General features: G+C 39.7%; 1 protein-coding gene across 2 annotated transcripts; it reads left to right on the top strand.

Annotated features, from left to right (window-relative positions):
• Window positions 1–510: 510 nt before the first annotated feature.
• Window positions 511–16,473, top strand: dcaf7 (ddb1 and cul4 associated factor 7). Of its 2 annotated transcripts, XR_008632023.1 has the most exons (8): window positions 511–873; window positions 3,418–3,576; window positions 4,763–4,874; window positions 5,104–5,222; window positions 5,349–5,558; window positions 7,943–8,060; window positions 9,155–15,567; window positions 15,952–16,473. XR_008632023.1 is itself a non-coding variant. In XM_020929463.2 (7 exons), the coding sequence occupies exons 1-7, from the start codon at window positions 736–738 to the stop codon at window positions 9,325–9,327; spliced, it is 1,029 nt and encodes a 342-aa protein (XP_020785122.1). In that variant the 5' UTR covers window positions 511–735; the 3' UTR covers window positions 9,328–16,473. The 2 variants fall into 2 exon arrangements, 1 of the variants encoding a protein (XP_020785122.1); XM_020929463.2 differs by having other exon boundaries at window positions 9,155–16,473.
• Window positions 16,474–16,623: the final 150 nt, after the last annotated feature.

The raw sequence follows: 16,623 nt of genomic DNA, 5'->3' as shown, positions 1-16,623 counted from the left end.
ATCATCCGGGATTCATAGAACCGCAGTTACAGTCGTAACTATCGTTTTCCTCAGTAACTTAAAGGTCCTGTTGGTGAATCACTCACGGTCAGACTTTGTCTCTTATATATTTCTGTTCTATGGGCTTTATTTGTGTGGTGTTTTTGTTGTTGTGTTGTCGTCCTGTGTTTGTGTTAAAGCATGTGATCACCTGTCCCAAGACACATTTCTCCCATGGGAAAGAATAAAGGTTTATGGTCGATATGTTTAACCAAATAAACTTTTGACCAGTCCACAAATTGAAATTCTCCTTTGCCATAGATTCTACTTTCACAAAATAAAAGATTATTTTATCTTATCTCTTATCACTTTAGAGAGTTAAGGTCTTATTACTAATATTTTGTGTTTTTGGACCCCTTAGAAAACAAGAAAGCACATCTCCAGGCGCATTCCAATAAATAAAATAAATAAAAATGAAATTAATTTTAATAAAACTTTTATTGTGAAATTCGTGACCGGAAAGTGGCTTGTTGTCTCCTCGGGTCCCGTCGGTGCGGCTATGGCCGTCTTTGTCAGCTAATCTGGTCCATTTCCACTTAAAAAAAAACACGATTTATTGTGTTCCGAAGCTCCTCTCGCTGCATCTGCATCCGCGCGCTGTTTCGGAGTCAGTGAAACCGCGACGGGATCCGGGCGGAGGCGGGTTTATTGGAGTTAAGCCGAGGTTAGCCTGTTAGCCTGTTAGCTGCGGAGAAGATGTCGATGCACGGGAAGAGAAAAGAGATTTACAAGTACGAGGCGCCATGGACCGTCTACGCCATGAACTGGAGCGTGAGGCCGGACAAGCGCTTCAGGCTGGCGCTGGGCAGCTTCGTGGAGGAGTACAACAACAAGGTAAACCCGCAAACACGGAGCGAAACACGGAGGAAACACGGGGCTAACGCGGGGCTATTGTCCGCGGAGGGAGACCTGCTAAAGATGCTAACGGTGCTAATGCTTCACAGCGTTGTAAAATTGTTTATTGTTTATTTAAGAAATCCCACATTAGTCTCTTCAGTTTTACAGTCTGCTCTTCCTGGGCTCCAGTCTCATCATAAAAATCACACAAAAATACAGTCAGTCACGTAAAACATGCACATGCACATAATATTACTTTTCTTTCCATTTGATTTTGACTTGTGCATTTACATTTATATAATTATGTCTTGTTTTTTGCTCTTTTTTGCAATTTATTTAGAATGTATTATTACCATTTTCTTTTTGTTACTATATCCTCCAGGGACCCAAAGAAAAAAAGTGTTTTGAAATATATATATATTTTTTGTGATTTTCTCTCTATTTGGAAGTAAATGAACACCTTTAGCATTTGGATTTTGTTCATTTTATTTTTATTTATAATTTTGCAACATGTCCTCTGTAATGGACACTGGGGGCATTTTGGTGTTTTGTTTTGGTTCGATGACCAACATCTCTGACAAGCTTCTACAGTCACCTCAGAAAGTTTTTACTCTCCCTTTTTAATTTCTTAAGGTTTTTTTTTTTTTAGTGCAGCGTCAAACTAACTCTTATTGAGTTTATTTTTAATACTGGACATGATAGTCCCTATAATCCCCCAGCCCTGTTTAGGCAGAGGAACCTTGTCCCTTGTCCCCCCATTAAGAGTCTGTCTCAAAACACTTAAAACTGACATGTCCAAACTATGGTCCGTGGGCCAAATGTGTCCCTCAGACAAATTTTTCTTGGCCCTAAGGCTTGCAGGTGAATTGGCCCAAATTACCTTACAACAATTAAAAAATTATGTTTTACTGCAAGTTTTTTGAAAATCTATCTTGATAAAGTAAATATTTAATTTAATTGAGCATCAGTCTATGGCCCTGGATCGGCCCTCTGCTTCGTTTTTGTTTAGATATGTGGCCCTTGATGAGAAAAGTTTGGACACCCCTGACTTAAAAGATAAACTGGTCAATGTCCACTATAAAAGACACAAATGAATGGACCGGGTCTCTGGAGGATATTTTATTGTGATGCGTGAGCTGCTGTGTCCAAATAATTTCCCTTGTGGATCAATAAAGTTTGTCTAAATCTAAGTCTAACATAACAGCAACTTTTATCATGAGGGGAACAGGCAGAAAAACACAAACATCAGTTCATCAGTTTGGTTTGCATTGATTTCTTGAGATGTTTGTGTATCAGCATCATTTCTTGAGGCGAATTAGTCCAATGAGAAATGGCTCAGTTTATTTTTTATTATTTTTTTTTTTCAGCGCATTAGTTCTTGGTTTTGGTCACACGTGTTTTTCGAAATTTAATAACACATTTTTGAGATGTTCTTTACTAAATGATTGCTTCCCCAAGTCAGTTAAAAGAAATTAAAAGAAATTTTGAAAAGAAAGAAATTAAAATGATTAGAACTAAGTACCTTCCCTTTCCAATTCCCCTTAAAGTGAAGGAGATGCAATTTAAAACTTGGAGTAAAATTTATCCAACCAATGAATTCCTAAAACAAAAATAAGACCAGTAAATTTAAGTTTTGTGACACTGGAGGATTTTTTTATGTGAGTCTGTGCAACAATTTTGGTTTGATTTTCAGTCTTGGTTTCAGGAATTCATTTTACCGCTTTAACCATAAAACAGCAATTTATTGATTTTCGGTAAACATTTTATTCACAAATGTTGTTTTTTTAAAGATTAAATCAAACATAACGCACTTGAAGAATGACCTGAAACTTTTTGTTCGTTCACTGGGCCTAACTGAGGAAAGAGGCTGGTCTTCTTTTGTCGTTTTTGAATTATTTTAATTTATTTCTTTAAATTAGAGCTTGAAATTGCCCCTTTTTATGTGTGAATATGTTTTTATTCACTGTTGTGTTTTGGGAATGCTCATACACTCAAAACTTTTGGAATGACATATTTTTGTTTGTGAAGAGAAAGCATGACACAAACCTAGATTTGAATTTAAAACGTGGACTTTTTAGCTTTTTTGTCCTAATCCTATTAAAAGTTCATATCCATTGCTGTAAATTTTCTAGTCAGAAACACATATTTGTTGTATTTCAGTCCCTCTTGTTCTCTTTATAAAAAATTTCAAAATTATTCCACAAATCCCAAAGCCATGAAAACAAAAGCAAAGCACTTTGTGTGAAATTTGATGATTGAAAAATTTACTAAATAATCTTGTGCTCCAATATTTTGGATTTAAGTACGAGAAATATTGATCTTGAAGAATACTTTTGAGAAAACACTGTTATTGAAAAGTGTAATTTTGGTTTTGTGGAGCAAACATGTACCACCTGATCTTGAAACAGGCGATACCTCTCTCTGCCCCCTCGCTCTTCTCGTCTCTGGTGTCTCTTGTGTTGTCCAGGTGCAGTTGGTGGGTCTGGACGTGTTTCTTTTCCTCACTCTTCTCGTCTCTTGTGTCTCTCGTGTGTTGTTCAGGTGCAGTTGGTGGGTCTGGAGGAGGAGAGCTCGGAGTTCGTTTGCAGAAACACCTTTGACCATCCGTACCCCACCACCAAAATCATGTGGATCCCCGACACCAAGGGCGTTTACCCCGACCTCCTGGCCACCAGCGGAGACTACCTGCGCATCTGGAGGGTGAGTCTTATCATCAAGAAGTTGCCGATACGATACACGCCTCGATACAGTGAGCTTTCAATTCGATACGATTTGATACGGTTCAATAAAAAATAAAGTCTAAATCGTGGCTGTGACACTAAAAGTCTTTGTTAAATGACTTCTTCTTGTGCAAAGTTAAAATGAAACATAAACAAGTTTCCTTCCTCTGAACAAACAACAAAACTGGAGCTGGAACTAAATAATTTTGTAAAATAAACCAAAAAATACTCTTGGTGATATATCGATACAGCAGCTCATGATATCGATACTGTATCATCACATTTAACAATACAGTATATCGATATTTTGATATTTTTGCACACCCCTAGTCTGGAGGTCACTTTATTAATGAATGTAAATATAAAGTATAAGTCCTAATGTCTCTAAATGTGGCAGATCCAGGTTTGACTAGTGGGAATGACCTTGTTGTTTTTACTATATGTGCAAATTAAATCTAAATCTAAAACAAAACATTTCATACAAAAAAAAATGAATGAATGAGAAGACCTATTCTGTCTCCTATAAACATGATTTTATTACAAGAGTCATGAAGGCAAGTTGACTTTCAGTAGTTCAAATATTAAATATCAGTAGAAATGTTTGTTTTAATCGTCTTTTAAAATATTCCAGTGAGGAAATGGATTTGAGAGTCTGGGCTAAATGATTCCAGAGGGTCGGTCCTGTGAACTTGAGTGTTTTTTGATTTGTGGATCTTCTGCTCAAGGGAAAATAAAAATCACTGCAGTGTCTCGTAGTTTAGAGATCTGGAAAAAACACTGGACAAATTCACAGACTTATACATGAACAAATACAATATATGTTTACATAAAATATTATCAGAATGTTGAATTTTCTGTACAGACGAGCAGATGAGGACAATCTGTGTGAATAAAATAAATAAAATAAAAAATTGTTGAGGTATGTCTTACATGGAATGCTTTAAATCATGCTACAACACATGATGTAAGGAAAGATTAAAATATAAAAAAAAACATTTATACAGGAGCAAACTTTTCATTGGGTGTGATATTTCCAGGTAAAGTTTTGATCAACAATCACTCTTAAAAACTTTGAAAGTTTGAACTTCTTGACTAAATTGTGATCCCATCAACAGACAGTGCCACATCTTGACTATATGTATTTTATTATTATTTTTTTGCTGCAGGTCAGTGACACAGAGACGAGGCTCGAGTGTTTGCTCAACAACAACAAAAACTCAGACTTCTGCGCCCCCCTCACCTCCTTCGACTGGAACGAAGTGGACCCCAACCTGCTCGGTCAGAAAATATTCACTTTACATACACGATTTCTCACAAATATTGCAGTTACCAATAGATTTCTGATTCATTTTGCTAAACAAATTCTAGATTCACAGCATGTTTGTAGAGTTCTGCCTGTTTGGAAATAACCGTCTGCTGATCCTTGAGTGGGTTCTTGTGTCGTGTGGATCCCTGTGTGGTTTGTTTTAGGAGTTTATGGATGTTTGTGTTTGTTTGTTGTGTTCAGGGACCTCCAGCATCGACACCACCTGCACCATCTGGGGCCTGGAGACGGGACAGGTCCTGGGCCGAGTCAACCTGGTCTCTGGACACGTGAAGACGCAGCTCATCGCCCACGACAAAGAGGTCAGTGTGGACACAAGAGTGGCTCCATGTTGTAATGTCAAACGGGGTTTTTTTTGTTATAAGAAGCTGAAGCGTCTCCAGACCTCTTCTCTAAATGGGACTTCACTGCCTCTGTTTCTCCTGCAGGTGTATGACATCGCGTTCAGTCGGGCTGGAGGAGGCAGGGACATGTTCGCGTCCGTGGGGGCAGACGGCTCCGTCAGGATGTTTGACCTGAGGCACCTGGAGCACAGCACCATCATCTACGAAGACCCGCAGCACCACCCCCTGCTGAGACTCTGCTGGAACAAACAGGACCCCAACTACCTGGCGACCATGGCCATGGACGGCATGGAGGTCAGACACACACACCTGCTCACGGTTTACTGCTCGAATGTGTCTCAAATGAGCAACATGAGTTTAATGTGAGGCGGGGCTCATCTGGAGACTTTCAGCTCCATCCAGAAGCTGTTTGACATGATGGAACTGAGGTTGAAATTTTAGCATCCTGCCAAAACTGTTCGCTTGAAGTAACAGAATTTGGTTAAAAATGCCTTGAATTAAGTCAAATAATCTGGAAATCAAAGAACTCAAAGAATTCACATGGTTTTATTTGGAGGTCTGTTATTTGTGGGATACTTAAACTCTTCCACTTGAGGCAAAAGGGAGCTGAGCTGAAAGGCGAAGTTCTCGATTTACCGGTCAGTTTCCGTTCCTCCCCTCACCTCTGGCCATGAGCTCTGGGTAATGACTGAAAGGACGAGATCGCCAATATAAGCGCTCGAAAGAGATAGAGTGAGGAGCTCAGTCACACGGGAGGAACCCGGAATAGAGCCGCTGCTCCTCCATGTCGAGAGGAGCCAGTTGAGGAGGCTTGAACATCAGTTCCAGCTGCTTCCTGGGCATCTCCCTCAGGAGGTGTTCATGTTCCACCGGGAGGAGGCCCCGGGGAAGACCCAGGACACACTGGAGGGACTATGTCTGGATAAGTGGAAGAAGATGGTTGGATGGATGGATGATATTTGCGGTGAATCCTCTTAAACTGCGGCTGTTTTGTAGAAAAAGGTGCCACGTGTTCAGAGCGTCTCCTTCAGAATCACCTGTACAAATCAGAACTTGTTTCTTCATTGTAAGTGTCCTGATGAGTCCTAGAGTTTTACAGTGAGGCAGGAGACGTCTGAGGCGAGAGGCAGAGTCTGAGGCAGAGCCTGAGGCAGAGCCTGAGGCAGAGCCTGAGGCAGAGCCTGAGGCAGAGCCTGAGGCAGAGCCTGAGGCAGAGCCTGAGGCAGGAGCAGGAAGGGGTGCAGTGAAGGGTCCGTGCGAATGAACTAGCTACAACACGCAGCAGCAAGCGGACTCTTTCTTTGCCTTGAAAATTACGTTTTCAGACATAGGATATCGCTTTCGTGTCCTGAAAAACGTTTGTCTAACTCTTGGAAATAAAGTACGTTTTCATAATAAGCAGAAGTTTCCTGTCCAGGAGTAATTTGTGGACCAGTGCTTCAGTCTTTAGACCCTTCGTCTGCTTCAGTCGCACCATCGCTGGAATGAATCTCCAAGAATCACCTTAGTTTGGCTTCGCTGCTTTTCCCCTTGTCTTCTTCTTTCAGCGACCTCAAAAAACAGAGTTTCTTTTGCGGCGAACTGCTCCTGGATTCTTGTCGCCATCACAACAAACTTTGTGCGAACTGCGAGGAAGATATAGGTCAAAAAAGCCACTAAGAACTGTTGCGTTGGTGGAGTAAACAGCGTCTGTGCGTCTTGCGTCTGTGGACTGTGTGACAGTCGTACGTAAACCACGTACCGGCGGCGCAGGCAAGTCAGTTACACTAGAAACGTAGGGAGTTTGATTGACAGCCTGTCAGCTCACAGATAACGAGGCAGTGTCGTTATCTATTGGCAAATGTTTAGCCCCACCACGTCCAGAGTTGATGAATTTTTATTCTCTTTTTTTTGGTCATCATAATTACAAGGCTACTGCACCTCTATAATCTATCATTGGACAATTTGAAATAAAAAAAAAAATCCTCCATACAACCTTTAACCGCGGCAATTTTCCCCAGCAGCATTCATGGTTTGAGGAGCATGGGCATGACGGACGAGATAAAAGTTAAGTTGGTGAGCGGTGATGTTAGAATGCTTTTAATCTGTGTGTGATTTATCACGGGTACGGGAGGGTAACGGGTGGGATGTTCACGGGTTTGGGCGGGTGTGGATTTAACTTTGATATAATCACGGGTTAACAGGTGGGTGTGGTGCTGGAGTGCGCTGGTGCGGGCAGGTGCGAGTCTCCAAAAATTGGACCTGTGCAGGACTCTGGTCTGAGGCAGAAGTTTATTTACACCAGTGTGGACCTGGTGAACTTGCTTCCACACAAGAAGGTTTAAATAGGAGCTCAGAAGGACAGTCTGGAGACAAACTGAGATAAAATGAGCAGAGCAGAGCAGAGCAGAGCGGCTTCTGAGAGACGAGTGACCAAGGAAAATGATCATGTTAAAAAAAGGACAAATTCTGTAATAGCTGGACGAGTGAAGCACAGAGAAATGTCACAGTGAACTCAAACTGACTTTCATAAAAAATTCCACAACGACTAGCTACGCCCATAATACACAAAATACACAGAAAATACACAGAATACACAGGGCTGAAACAGTGCCCAGATGAGCGCCGCTGCGTCCTCTACATCGTGTTCCATGTGTGGTGCGTGTGTACAGCGGCTCAGTGCTGCCCCCTGTGTGCAGGTGGTGATCCTGGACGTGCGTGTGCCCTGTACTCCCGTCGCTCGCCTCAATAACCACCGCGCCTGTGTGAACGGCATCGCCTGGGCCCCTCACTCCTCCTGCCACATCTGCACCGCCGGTGAGACGACTACACTGCTCACACACACACTCACACACACACACACACACACACACGAACTCAACAGACACGGTGGTGCAGAGGGCTTTGACTTGAGCCCGCTGTTGTGTGTCTGTGGAAATATAAAACAAGAATAATAAAACATTTTTATTTTTAAGGCTTCAACACGATCAAATTTACGGTTAGAATACTTTCAAAACATAATTCACCATCAGTACAATCTAGAAAAACAAATTTCCGTGGAGAATAACAAATTATTGGAGCATAAAAGGAAGTGGAACATTTGCTCAGTGATATTTTGGGAAATAGTCATAATAATCTTCATTATTGTTATTGTTAACTTTCTTTATTTTATTACGGTTTGAGCCCCTTTGTTGAGTTGCTTATTTAAATTTTTTTATTAAATGTTTTAAATGTTTGCAAAAGGAGAAATTCAATATGTTAACTGGACTAAAGTAGTTTTTATTTATTTATTATTATTATTATTATTATTATTATTGCTATTTTTGTTTTTTTTTATTTTGTTAAAAAATAAACTTTCATCCAGGTGACAGATTGAATTTATCTTTTTGCCATGGATTCTAACTGAACAACTGAGGAATTTTACACTTTTTTGTTGTAATAATAATAATAATAAATAAATAAATAACATGACAAAATAACATAACAAAATAAATACTAATAAGATAAACAAGAATAAGATAAATAACATAAATAACAAAAATAAGATAAATAACTAAAAAATAATAAGATAAATAACTAAATAATAATAAGATAAATAAATAAGATAAATAACAAAAAAAAAGATAAAAAACTAAATAATAATAAGATAAATAAATAACTAAATAATTATAAGATGAATAAATAAGATAAATAACTAAATAATAATATGATTAAAAAAAAAATTATAAGATAAATAAATAACATAATTAAATAATAATAAGATAAAAAATAAATAAAATGAGTAATTAGTAATACTTTTATTCTTTTCTTGTGGATCAGTGTTAGGTTTGGATGTGGCGTGTGGGTGGTGTAATAAAAAAGGAATAAAAAAAAACAAAAATAATAATAATAATATACCATGTGTGTTCCAGCGGACGATCACCAGGCCCTGATCTGGGACATTCAGCAGATGCCCCGAGCCATCGAGGACCCCATCCTGGCCTACACCGCCGAGGGGGAGATCAACAACGTGCAGTGGGCGTCCACGCAGCCCGACTGGATCGCCATCTGCTACAACAACTGCCTGGAGATCCTGCGGGTGTGAGGGGCACTCCCGCCGCTCTGAGGGCCACACGGGAGGGGAGGGGGGGGACGGGGAGCAGGACTCAGGTGGTGCGGGGCTCTACGGACCGTCAGAAGAGGCTACAGAAGTCTGGACCAGTTTACATTAGATACAGATACTTTGACTTGGTGTAAGCGCTTTTGTTTTCAGATCTCGAGACGACGTTACCTGCGGCACATTTCCCCACAGAAACACCTCGGAAAAAGTCAAACATTTGGAGAAACTGTGGCTCGTGATCGTCGGAGGTTCCTATCACTTTCAACCTGGTTCGTTTTATCGTTTCCTTCAGCTCGGAGCTTTCATCGTCACCGCCAGAAAAGCGAAAACCGACGAAATAAAATCTGAGTTAAATTTAAACTCTAAATAACTAAAGGTCCAATGTTACACCATTTTCTGGTAAGTTCTAACGTCGTTTCCTCGTCACAAACAGACCTGGAGTTGTGTTTTGTTTCGTTCTCACATGTTTAACTCACAAACGCTGCACATTTAGGCGGAGTTCGTCTCTCCACTGTGTTTTTAAACTCCACACACCTTCACTGGAATCATATTTTCAGCCCGGAAATTTGCCAAGAGGCTCTGTTCACGCTTACGTCAACGTGGAGACCAAACCGGACCAAGTTCCAGTCAGATTGTCGGTTTTTCTAGGGATTTTTGAGCTGTAAAACCACTTACAATTGAAAAAATGTCAAGTAGAGCTGTTTAAAGTCACACTGTGGGACATTCGAGGCAGAGCAGCTTAAAGTAAGTACTGTATTTTTCGGGCTATAAGTCGCACCAGCCAAAAAATGCAGAACGAAGAAGAAAAAAATAACATAAGTCGCACTTTTTAGGAAGAAATGTATTTTATAAAATCAGAGACCGGGAGAAGACGTTTCCTGTTTTCGACTCGAACGTCTTGAATTCTGAATTTTTTTGTCATTTTCTCCCAGTTTAGAACAGTTTATTTAAGTCAAGATTACATGACTTTTTAGAGCAGTTTACCTCCAACAAAATAAAGTTTTAGGGTTGTCAAAGTATCGAAAATCAGGAGCCAATTGATCCTAAAACTAGAAAATAATTCGAGCAGGTTTTCGATACACAAAAGTCACATTCACAGGACAGAAATGAGGCTTTCCTGAATCGTTTTAGAATGAAAAAGGGGTGCAACAATAACGGAAATATGATATCATTTCGCTAAAAGTTTCTCAATAATATCGTGGACCATCAAAATATATCGAATCACAAGTCTCTGCTTAAATTAACTGAGGGAACTACAAAAAAATAAGATGAAACTGGAATCAAAAGTTTGTAAAGTCAAGTTGTAGTAAAAACAATAGAAGAGAGAAGAACAGACTGTTAATAAACTATAACATAAACAACAGAACAGAACAAGTTTAACTAAACTCTCCATCTCACTCCAAATCACGAAATCCATTCAATTCTTCATCCTCGGTGTCACTTCTGCACAACCTCTGGAGATAAACCGTAGATCCATGAGGTAAACAGAGCGCCGCTTCCTCTTCTGTGTCGCTGTCGTCAGACTCGGCGTCAGTTCCAGTTAGAATTATTCGGGTCTTTCTGAATCCCGACAGGATGGTTTCGGTGTCACTGAAGTCCAGGCTTTGTCCGTCCATCCAGTGACTTCAGGAAAGTTTCATGGTGCATCTTCCCGGCGTCACAAGTTTCTCACTCACTCCAAATTTTCTTTCTGCTGCTCGATTTCCGTTCTCGGCTGCAGATTTCACGACTTGCAGCAGGACAGAGGCTCTTTCTGCAGGAGACATGCGCAGAAAACTGACACTCGAGCCTAGAGCGCCGTCCTGTAGCTCTGAAAAGTCTGAAAATTATAATATATGAGTCGCAGGAAACGCCCAAACCATGAAAAAAAAGTGCCACTTATAGTCTGAAAAATACGGTACATCAAAACGACTGAACAAGGACTGAATCTGGACTAAACGAGGACTAAACCAGGAGCCAATCTCTGCTGAACTAAAGGTAAAAGGAGCTGCTCACTTGAAAACTCCCACTTCATGACATCGTAAAGTAGAACAGAGCGTTTGGAGCTTTGGAGATGTAGACAGACGAATAATAAAGAGTTACTCAAACATGTGAATGAAACAAAACACAACTCCAGCTCTGGGTTTTTTTTTGTTTTGTTTTTGAGGAGGGAAAAAACGTCAGAACCCGATTTAAACCTCACAAGAGTCAGTTTTTGCATCACATTTAAACAAATCCAAGTCGAACTCCTCAAATCTGTGAAACTTCAGACCTCAGTTTTCCGAGGACCTCAGCTCTTCTGCAGTTCAGACGCGTTCAGTTTCTGTTTTATTTATTCTGAAAAGCACCAACGTCTTTTTTTTTTTTTTTTTTTTTTTGCATTTCTTCTTTTGGTCAAGTTTGAAAAAAAAAAAAAATGTTCTGAAGAAAAAAAAATCCCCCGTTTCCTCGAAGCGGCGTCGGGACTCCGGACCCGGACGCCAGGAAGTGACTGAGCCTCGACGCGGCGGACCTTCACAATAAGAGCGCTCTGGTTTGAGGCTTTGGGACGCACCGAGAGAAACTGCAGAGGCTACGAGGGCGGTAGAGCGGGTGTTTAAGTGGAAGGTTTGCGGTTGGATCTCTGCTTTTAATCGTACTGTTGTCGTGTCCTCGGGCAATACACCTCACACCCACTTCGATGACGTAGAAACGTTGGAGTGACGCTCGCGATCGCCGCTCGGTCGGGGCAGGTCTAAATGTTACAACGCCGCGAAAATTTAACCATATTTAAAACGACTTGAATTCAGAATTTTTTAGCATTTTCAGAACGATTTGAGTCGAGATTACATGACTTTTTAGAGCAGTTTATCTCCAACAAAATTAAGTTTTAGGGTTGGGAAAGCATCGAAAATCATCCTAAAATTATTTATCGAAATTAGAAAATAATTCGAGCAGGTTTTCGATGCAAAAAGGTCAAATTCACAGGACAAAAATGAGTCTCTGCTGAATCGTTTTAGAATGAAAAAGGGATGTAACAATAACGGAAATATCGTGACATCGTTTCGCCAAAAGTGTCTATAACATCGTGGACCATTAGAATATATCGAATTGCGAGTCTCGTTGCTTAAATTCATTGAGGGAACTACAAAAAATTGAGATTAAAATAGAAGCAAAAGTTTGTCAGGACATTTTATGAGGAAAAAGTTAAAGTGAATTCACAGTTCTGTAAGACTCCACAAAATATTGGAATAAATATCGTACCGTGAGATGAATATCGTAAACCAGGACCAGGACCTCGATACAATATGGTTCAGTAAAACACAGGGATATAACTATAACCAAAATATCATCATATCGTATCGTCAAAGTTCTCACAATATCGCGGACAGGATCTTGATACATAGACTAAGGTACGATACGTATCTCAATACAAATCGATTTGATAAGGTTCTGTCAAAAATAAGGACGTAACAATAATCTAAATATCGTTCTCACAATAATATCATGGACCATCAGAATATATCGAATCACGAGTTTCTTTGCTTAAATTCATTGTTTTGGTGCAGCAACAGCTAAAAAAAACAGAGGGAACTACATAGACCATGATCCTTTGCTGTTTCAGTGCAGACGACAGGAAGAATTAACTACACTTTTGTTTTATAAAAGAACATGAAGTGTGTCAGGACATTTTATAAGGAAATAGGAGAAACTGTTTTGTAAGACTCCACAAAATACTGTAATATCGAACCGTGAGATGCATATCGTGAAATTATCGTATTGTGAGATTTGAATATCTGAACCAGGACTAAACCAGGACTGAACCAAGATACATAGACTAAGGTACGATAGGCATCTCAATACAGTAATTTGATACGATAAATTTCAAATCGATTTGATTTGGTTCCATAAAACCGTCAAAGTTCTGATAATAATATCGTGGACCATTACAGTATATCGAATCACAAATTTCTTCGCTTAAATTCATCGTTTTCGTGCAGCAAGAACTAAAAAATGGAGAAAACTGTTACCTTTTGTTCTAGAAAAATTAAGAAATAATAAATTCTTTGGACTGTGACATTATTATAGCGTCAAGTCGAGGTGTTTTAAAAGGAAAAAGCAGCAGTTCTGTTATCACCTGATCAACATCGTCATAATATCGTATCGCGAAATGAAAACCATAATCGTATCGAATCGTGTGATTCAAGTATCGTTACATCCCTAGTCAAAAATAAAGGTTAAATCATGACAGTTTATACTAAAAAATCTACGTTAAACCATTTCCCGAAGCAAAGTGAATATGAATCGTAAAATATGCCAAAAAAACTCAAAATATCGATAGGGCAGCTCACGATATCGATACTGTATCCTGAAATTAAAACGATATATCGATGTTTTGACGTTTATACACACCCCATATGAGAAAATAAAAGAAAATACTACGATGTTACGTTTTTAAAATCACGTCCTGTTGTTTAAAGAAATGTTTTTATTATTTTTTATCGAGATTCGGTATCGAGTATCAAGCGAATCGCGCCAGTGCTATTCTCTTGTAAGAGAATTGTTAAAAACGTCAAATAATCACGAAAAACTGCTCGATATTTGTTTTAAAAAATCTAAATAAGCAAAAGGATTCAAGTCGTTTTATTTGGAGATGTTTTTTTTTGGTTTTTTTTTTGCGGTGAATCTTCTTAAACGGCAGCGGTTTTGTAGAAAAAGGTGCCACGTGTTCTGAGCGACTCCTGTACAAATCCGATCTTGTTTCTTCATCGTTTTCATTGACTGTAAAAAAAACAAAACAAAAGATTAAAAAAAAAAACGGTGTGTGGATGTGAGCGCACTGCAGAAATAATCCAAGACTTAAAATGACGAGGATTTCCAGTTTTTTATCGTAAACTGTCTAAACTCCGGATCCGTCTGACGCTTTTCTCCCTGGAGATGTTCTTGCTTTGTCTGGAATGTTCCGCAGTATGGCTTTAAACGTTTCCATCGTCGCGCAGAACCAAACCGGAGCGAGTTCCAGGTCGGATCCGTGGAGAGGCGACCCCGCTCACGGTCACGACGTCTGTTTTTCGAGGGGTTTTTGAGCTGTAAAATTGAATAAATATTAGTATAAATGTAAAGTGGAGCTGTTTAAAGTCACACTGCGGAACATTCCAGGCAGAGAACTGACGTATCCATAGAAACGAGCAGGTGACGGAGCCCTGACCGCAAAGTTACACAGTGCAGCTTTAAGGAAGTACATCGAAATGACTAAATTTAGGGACTGAACCAGGACTAAACCAGGACTGAACCAGGACTAAACCAGGTCTAAACAAGGACTGAACCAGGACTAAACAAGGACTGAACCAGGACTAAACAAGCACTGAACCAGGACTAAACCGGGACTAAATACAAGGACTAAACAAGGACTAAACTAGGACCGAACCAGGACTAAACCAGGTCTAAACCGGGACTAAATCGGGACTAAACAGGAACTAAACCTGGACTGAACCCAGGACAAAACCAGGATTAAACGAGGACTGAAGCAGGACTAAATTAGGTCTAAACTGGGTCTAAGTGAGGACTAAACAAGGACTAAACAAGGGTCTAACCTGGAACTGAACCGGGACTAAACAAGGACTGAAGCAGGACTGAATTGGGACTAGACTGGGACTAAACTGGGACTAAACCAGAAACGAACCAGGAATAAATTAGAAATAAACCAGAACTAAATCAGGTTTAAATCAGGACTCAACGGGGACTCATCCAGGTCTAAACCAGGTCTAAATCCAAACGACTCTGAGGTTTTACGGTTGTGGTTTTGTCATTTTAAGTGGCGTGAGGATTATTTTTCGACAGTGCAGTTTGACTTTTCACTGTAAAAAATGCCATGTTTTGTACGATTGCGAGACGGGGCGAGAGCGGTTCGTGTTTTTCTCAAACCTGTGTCTTGTAGCATGTTTTTACAAGGCTCTGTACATACATATAAATACAACCAACTACACGGCAAAAAAAAAAACCAAAACAACACCACCGCAGGAGTTAAACGAACTTCACGTCAGAATTTAAGTCGTTTTGTCTTGAAAAGATCGAGTTAAACCAACGTAAAGAAAATGTGTTTGTCAGAAATATCAAAAATCATTAAGATATCGTCAGAAGAAAGTTTTTATTTTCACTGTGGGATCAGAATCAGTATCGAGTCTGTTCCTTGGTATCGAAATAGAGTTTAAACCAGATCCAGGTCTAAACCAGGACTAAACCAGGACTAAACCAGGACTAAACCAGGTTTAAACCAGGTCTAAACTAGATTTAAGCCAGGACTGAACCAGGACTAAACCAGGTATAAAATAAATCTAAACTAGGTTTAAACCAGGTCTAAACCAGGACTAAACTAGGCCTAAACCAGGTCTAAACCAGGTCTAAACCAGGACTAAACCAGGTCTAAACCAGGACTAAACCGGGTCTAAACAGAACTAAACTAGGCCTAAACCAGGTCTAAACCAGGATTAAGCCAGGTCTAAACTAGGTCTAAACTAGGTCTAAACTAGGACTAAACCAGGTCTAAACCAGGTCTAAACCAGGTCTAAACCAGGTCTAAACTCAATCTAAACCAGGTCTGAACCAGGTCTAAAACAGGTCTAAACTAAATCTAAACTAGGTCTAAAACAGGTCTAAACTAGATTTAAGCCAGGACTGAACCAGGACTAAACCGGGTCTAAACCAGAACTAAACTAGGCCTAAACCAGGACTAAACCAGGATTAAACCAGGTCTAAAACAGGACTGAACCAGGTCTAAACTAAATCTAAGACAGGTCTAAACCAGATCTAAACCAGGTCTAAATTTAAACTGTGATTAAACCAGATCCAAACCAGTATCGAGTTTGTTCCTTGATACTGAAATAGAGTTTGAGATTTTACTTTGGTGACGACACTTGTGTAAAACCAAAACCATGAAACGAGTCGTGAACTCAAGATTCCTCAGATCTTCATGTTTATTCTTCTTCGTTCATGTTTATTGTTCTCAGTTCATGTTTATTCTTCTTCGTTCAGTCTTTAACTCCTGTTGGTGCAGATGTTTTTTTGGTTTTTTTTTGCGGTGTAAGAAGACGTGGTCATGTCGTAGCTTTTTTCATAAAGTTTTATTATTAAATTGACTCAAATAAAATGTATGGTTCATGTCTTAGAATTCAACCTGTGTGACACGTGTTTGTTTCTTTAAAGACGGAGACAAAGACACGGACGGAGACAGAGACAAGGAGAGAGAGGACAGAGAAAGGGACAGGGACAAGAACAGAGACTGAGAAAAGGACAAAGACACGGACAGAGACAGAGACGAGGAGA

Source organism: Boleophthalmus pectinirostris, unplaced genomic scaffold (assembly GCF_026225935.1).
Source record: "Boleophthalmus pectinirostris isolate CB_2022bp ecotype Guang Dong unplaced genomic scaffold, ASM2622593v1 HiC_scaffold_17, whole genome shotgun sequence".
NCBI classification, from domain to species: domain Eukaryota; kingdom Metazoa; phylum Chordata; class Actinopteri; order Gobiiformes; family Gobiidae; genus Boleophthalmus; species Boleophthalmus pectinirostris.
Note: the sequence above shows the minus strand (reverse complement) of the source record. Positions and strands in the feature narration are given on the sequence as shown.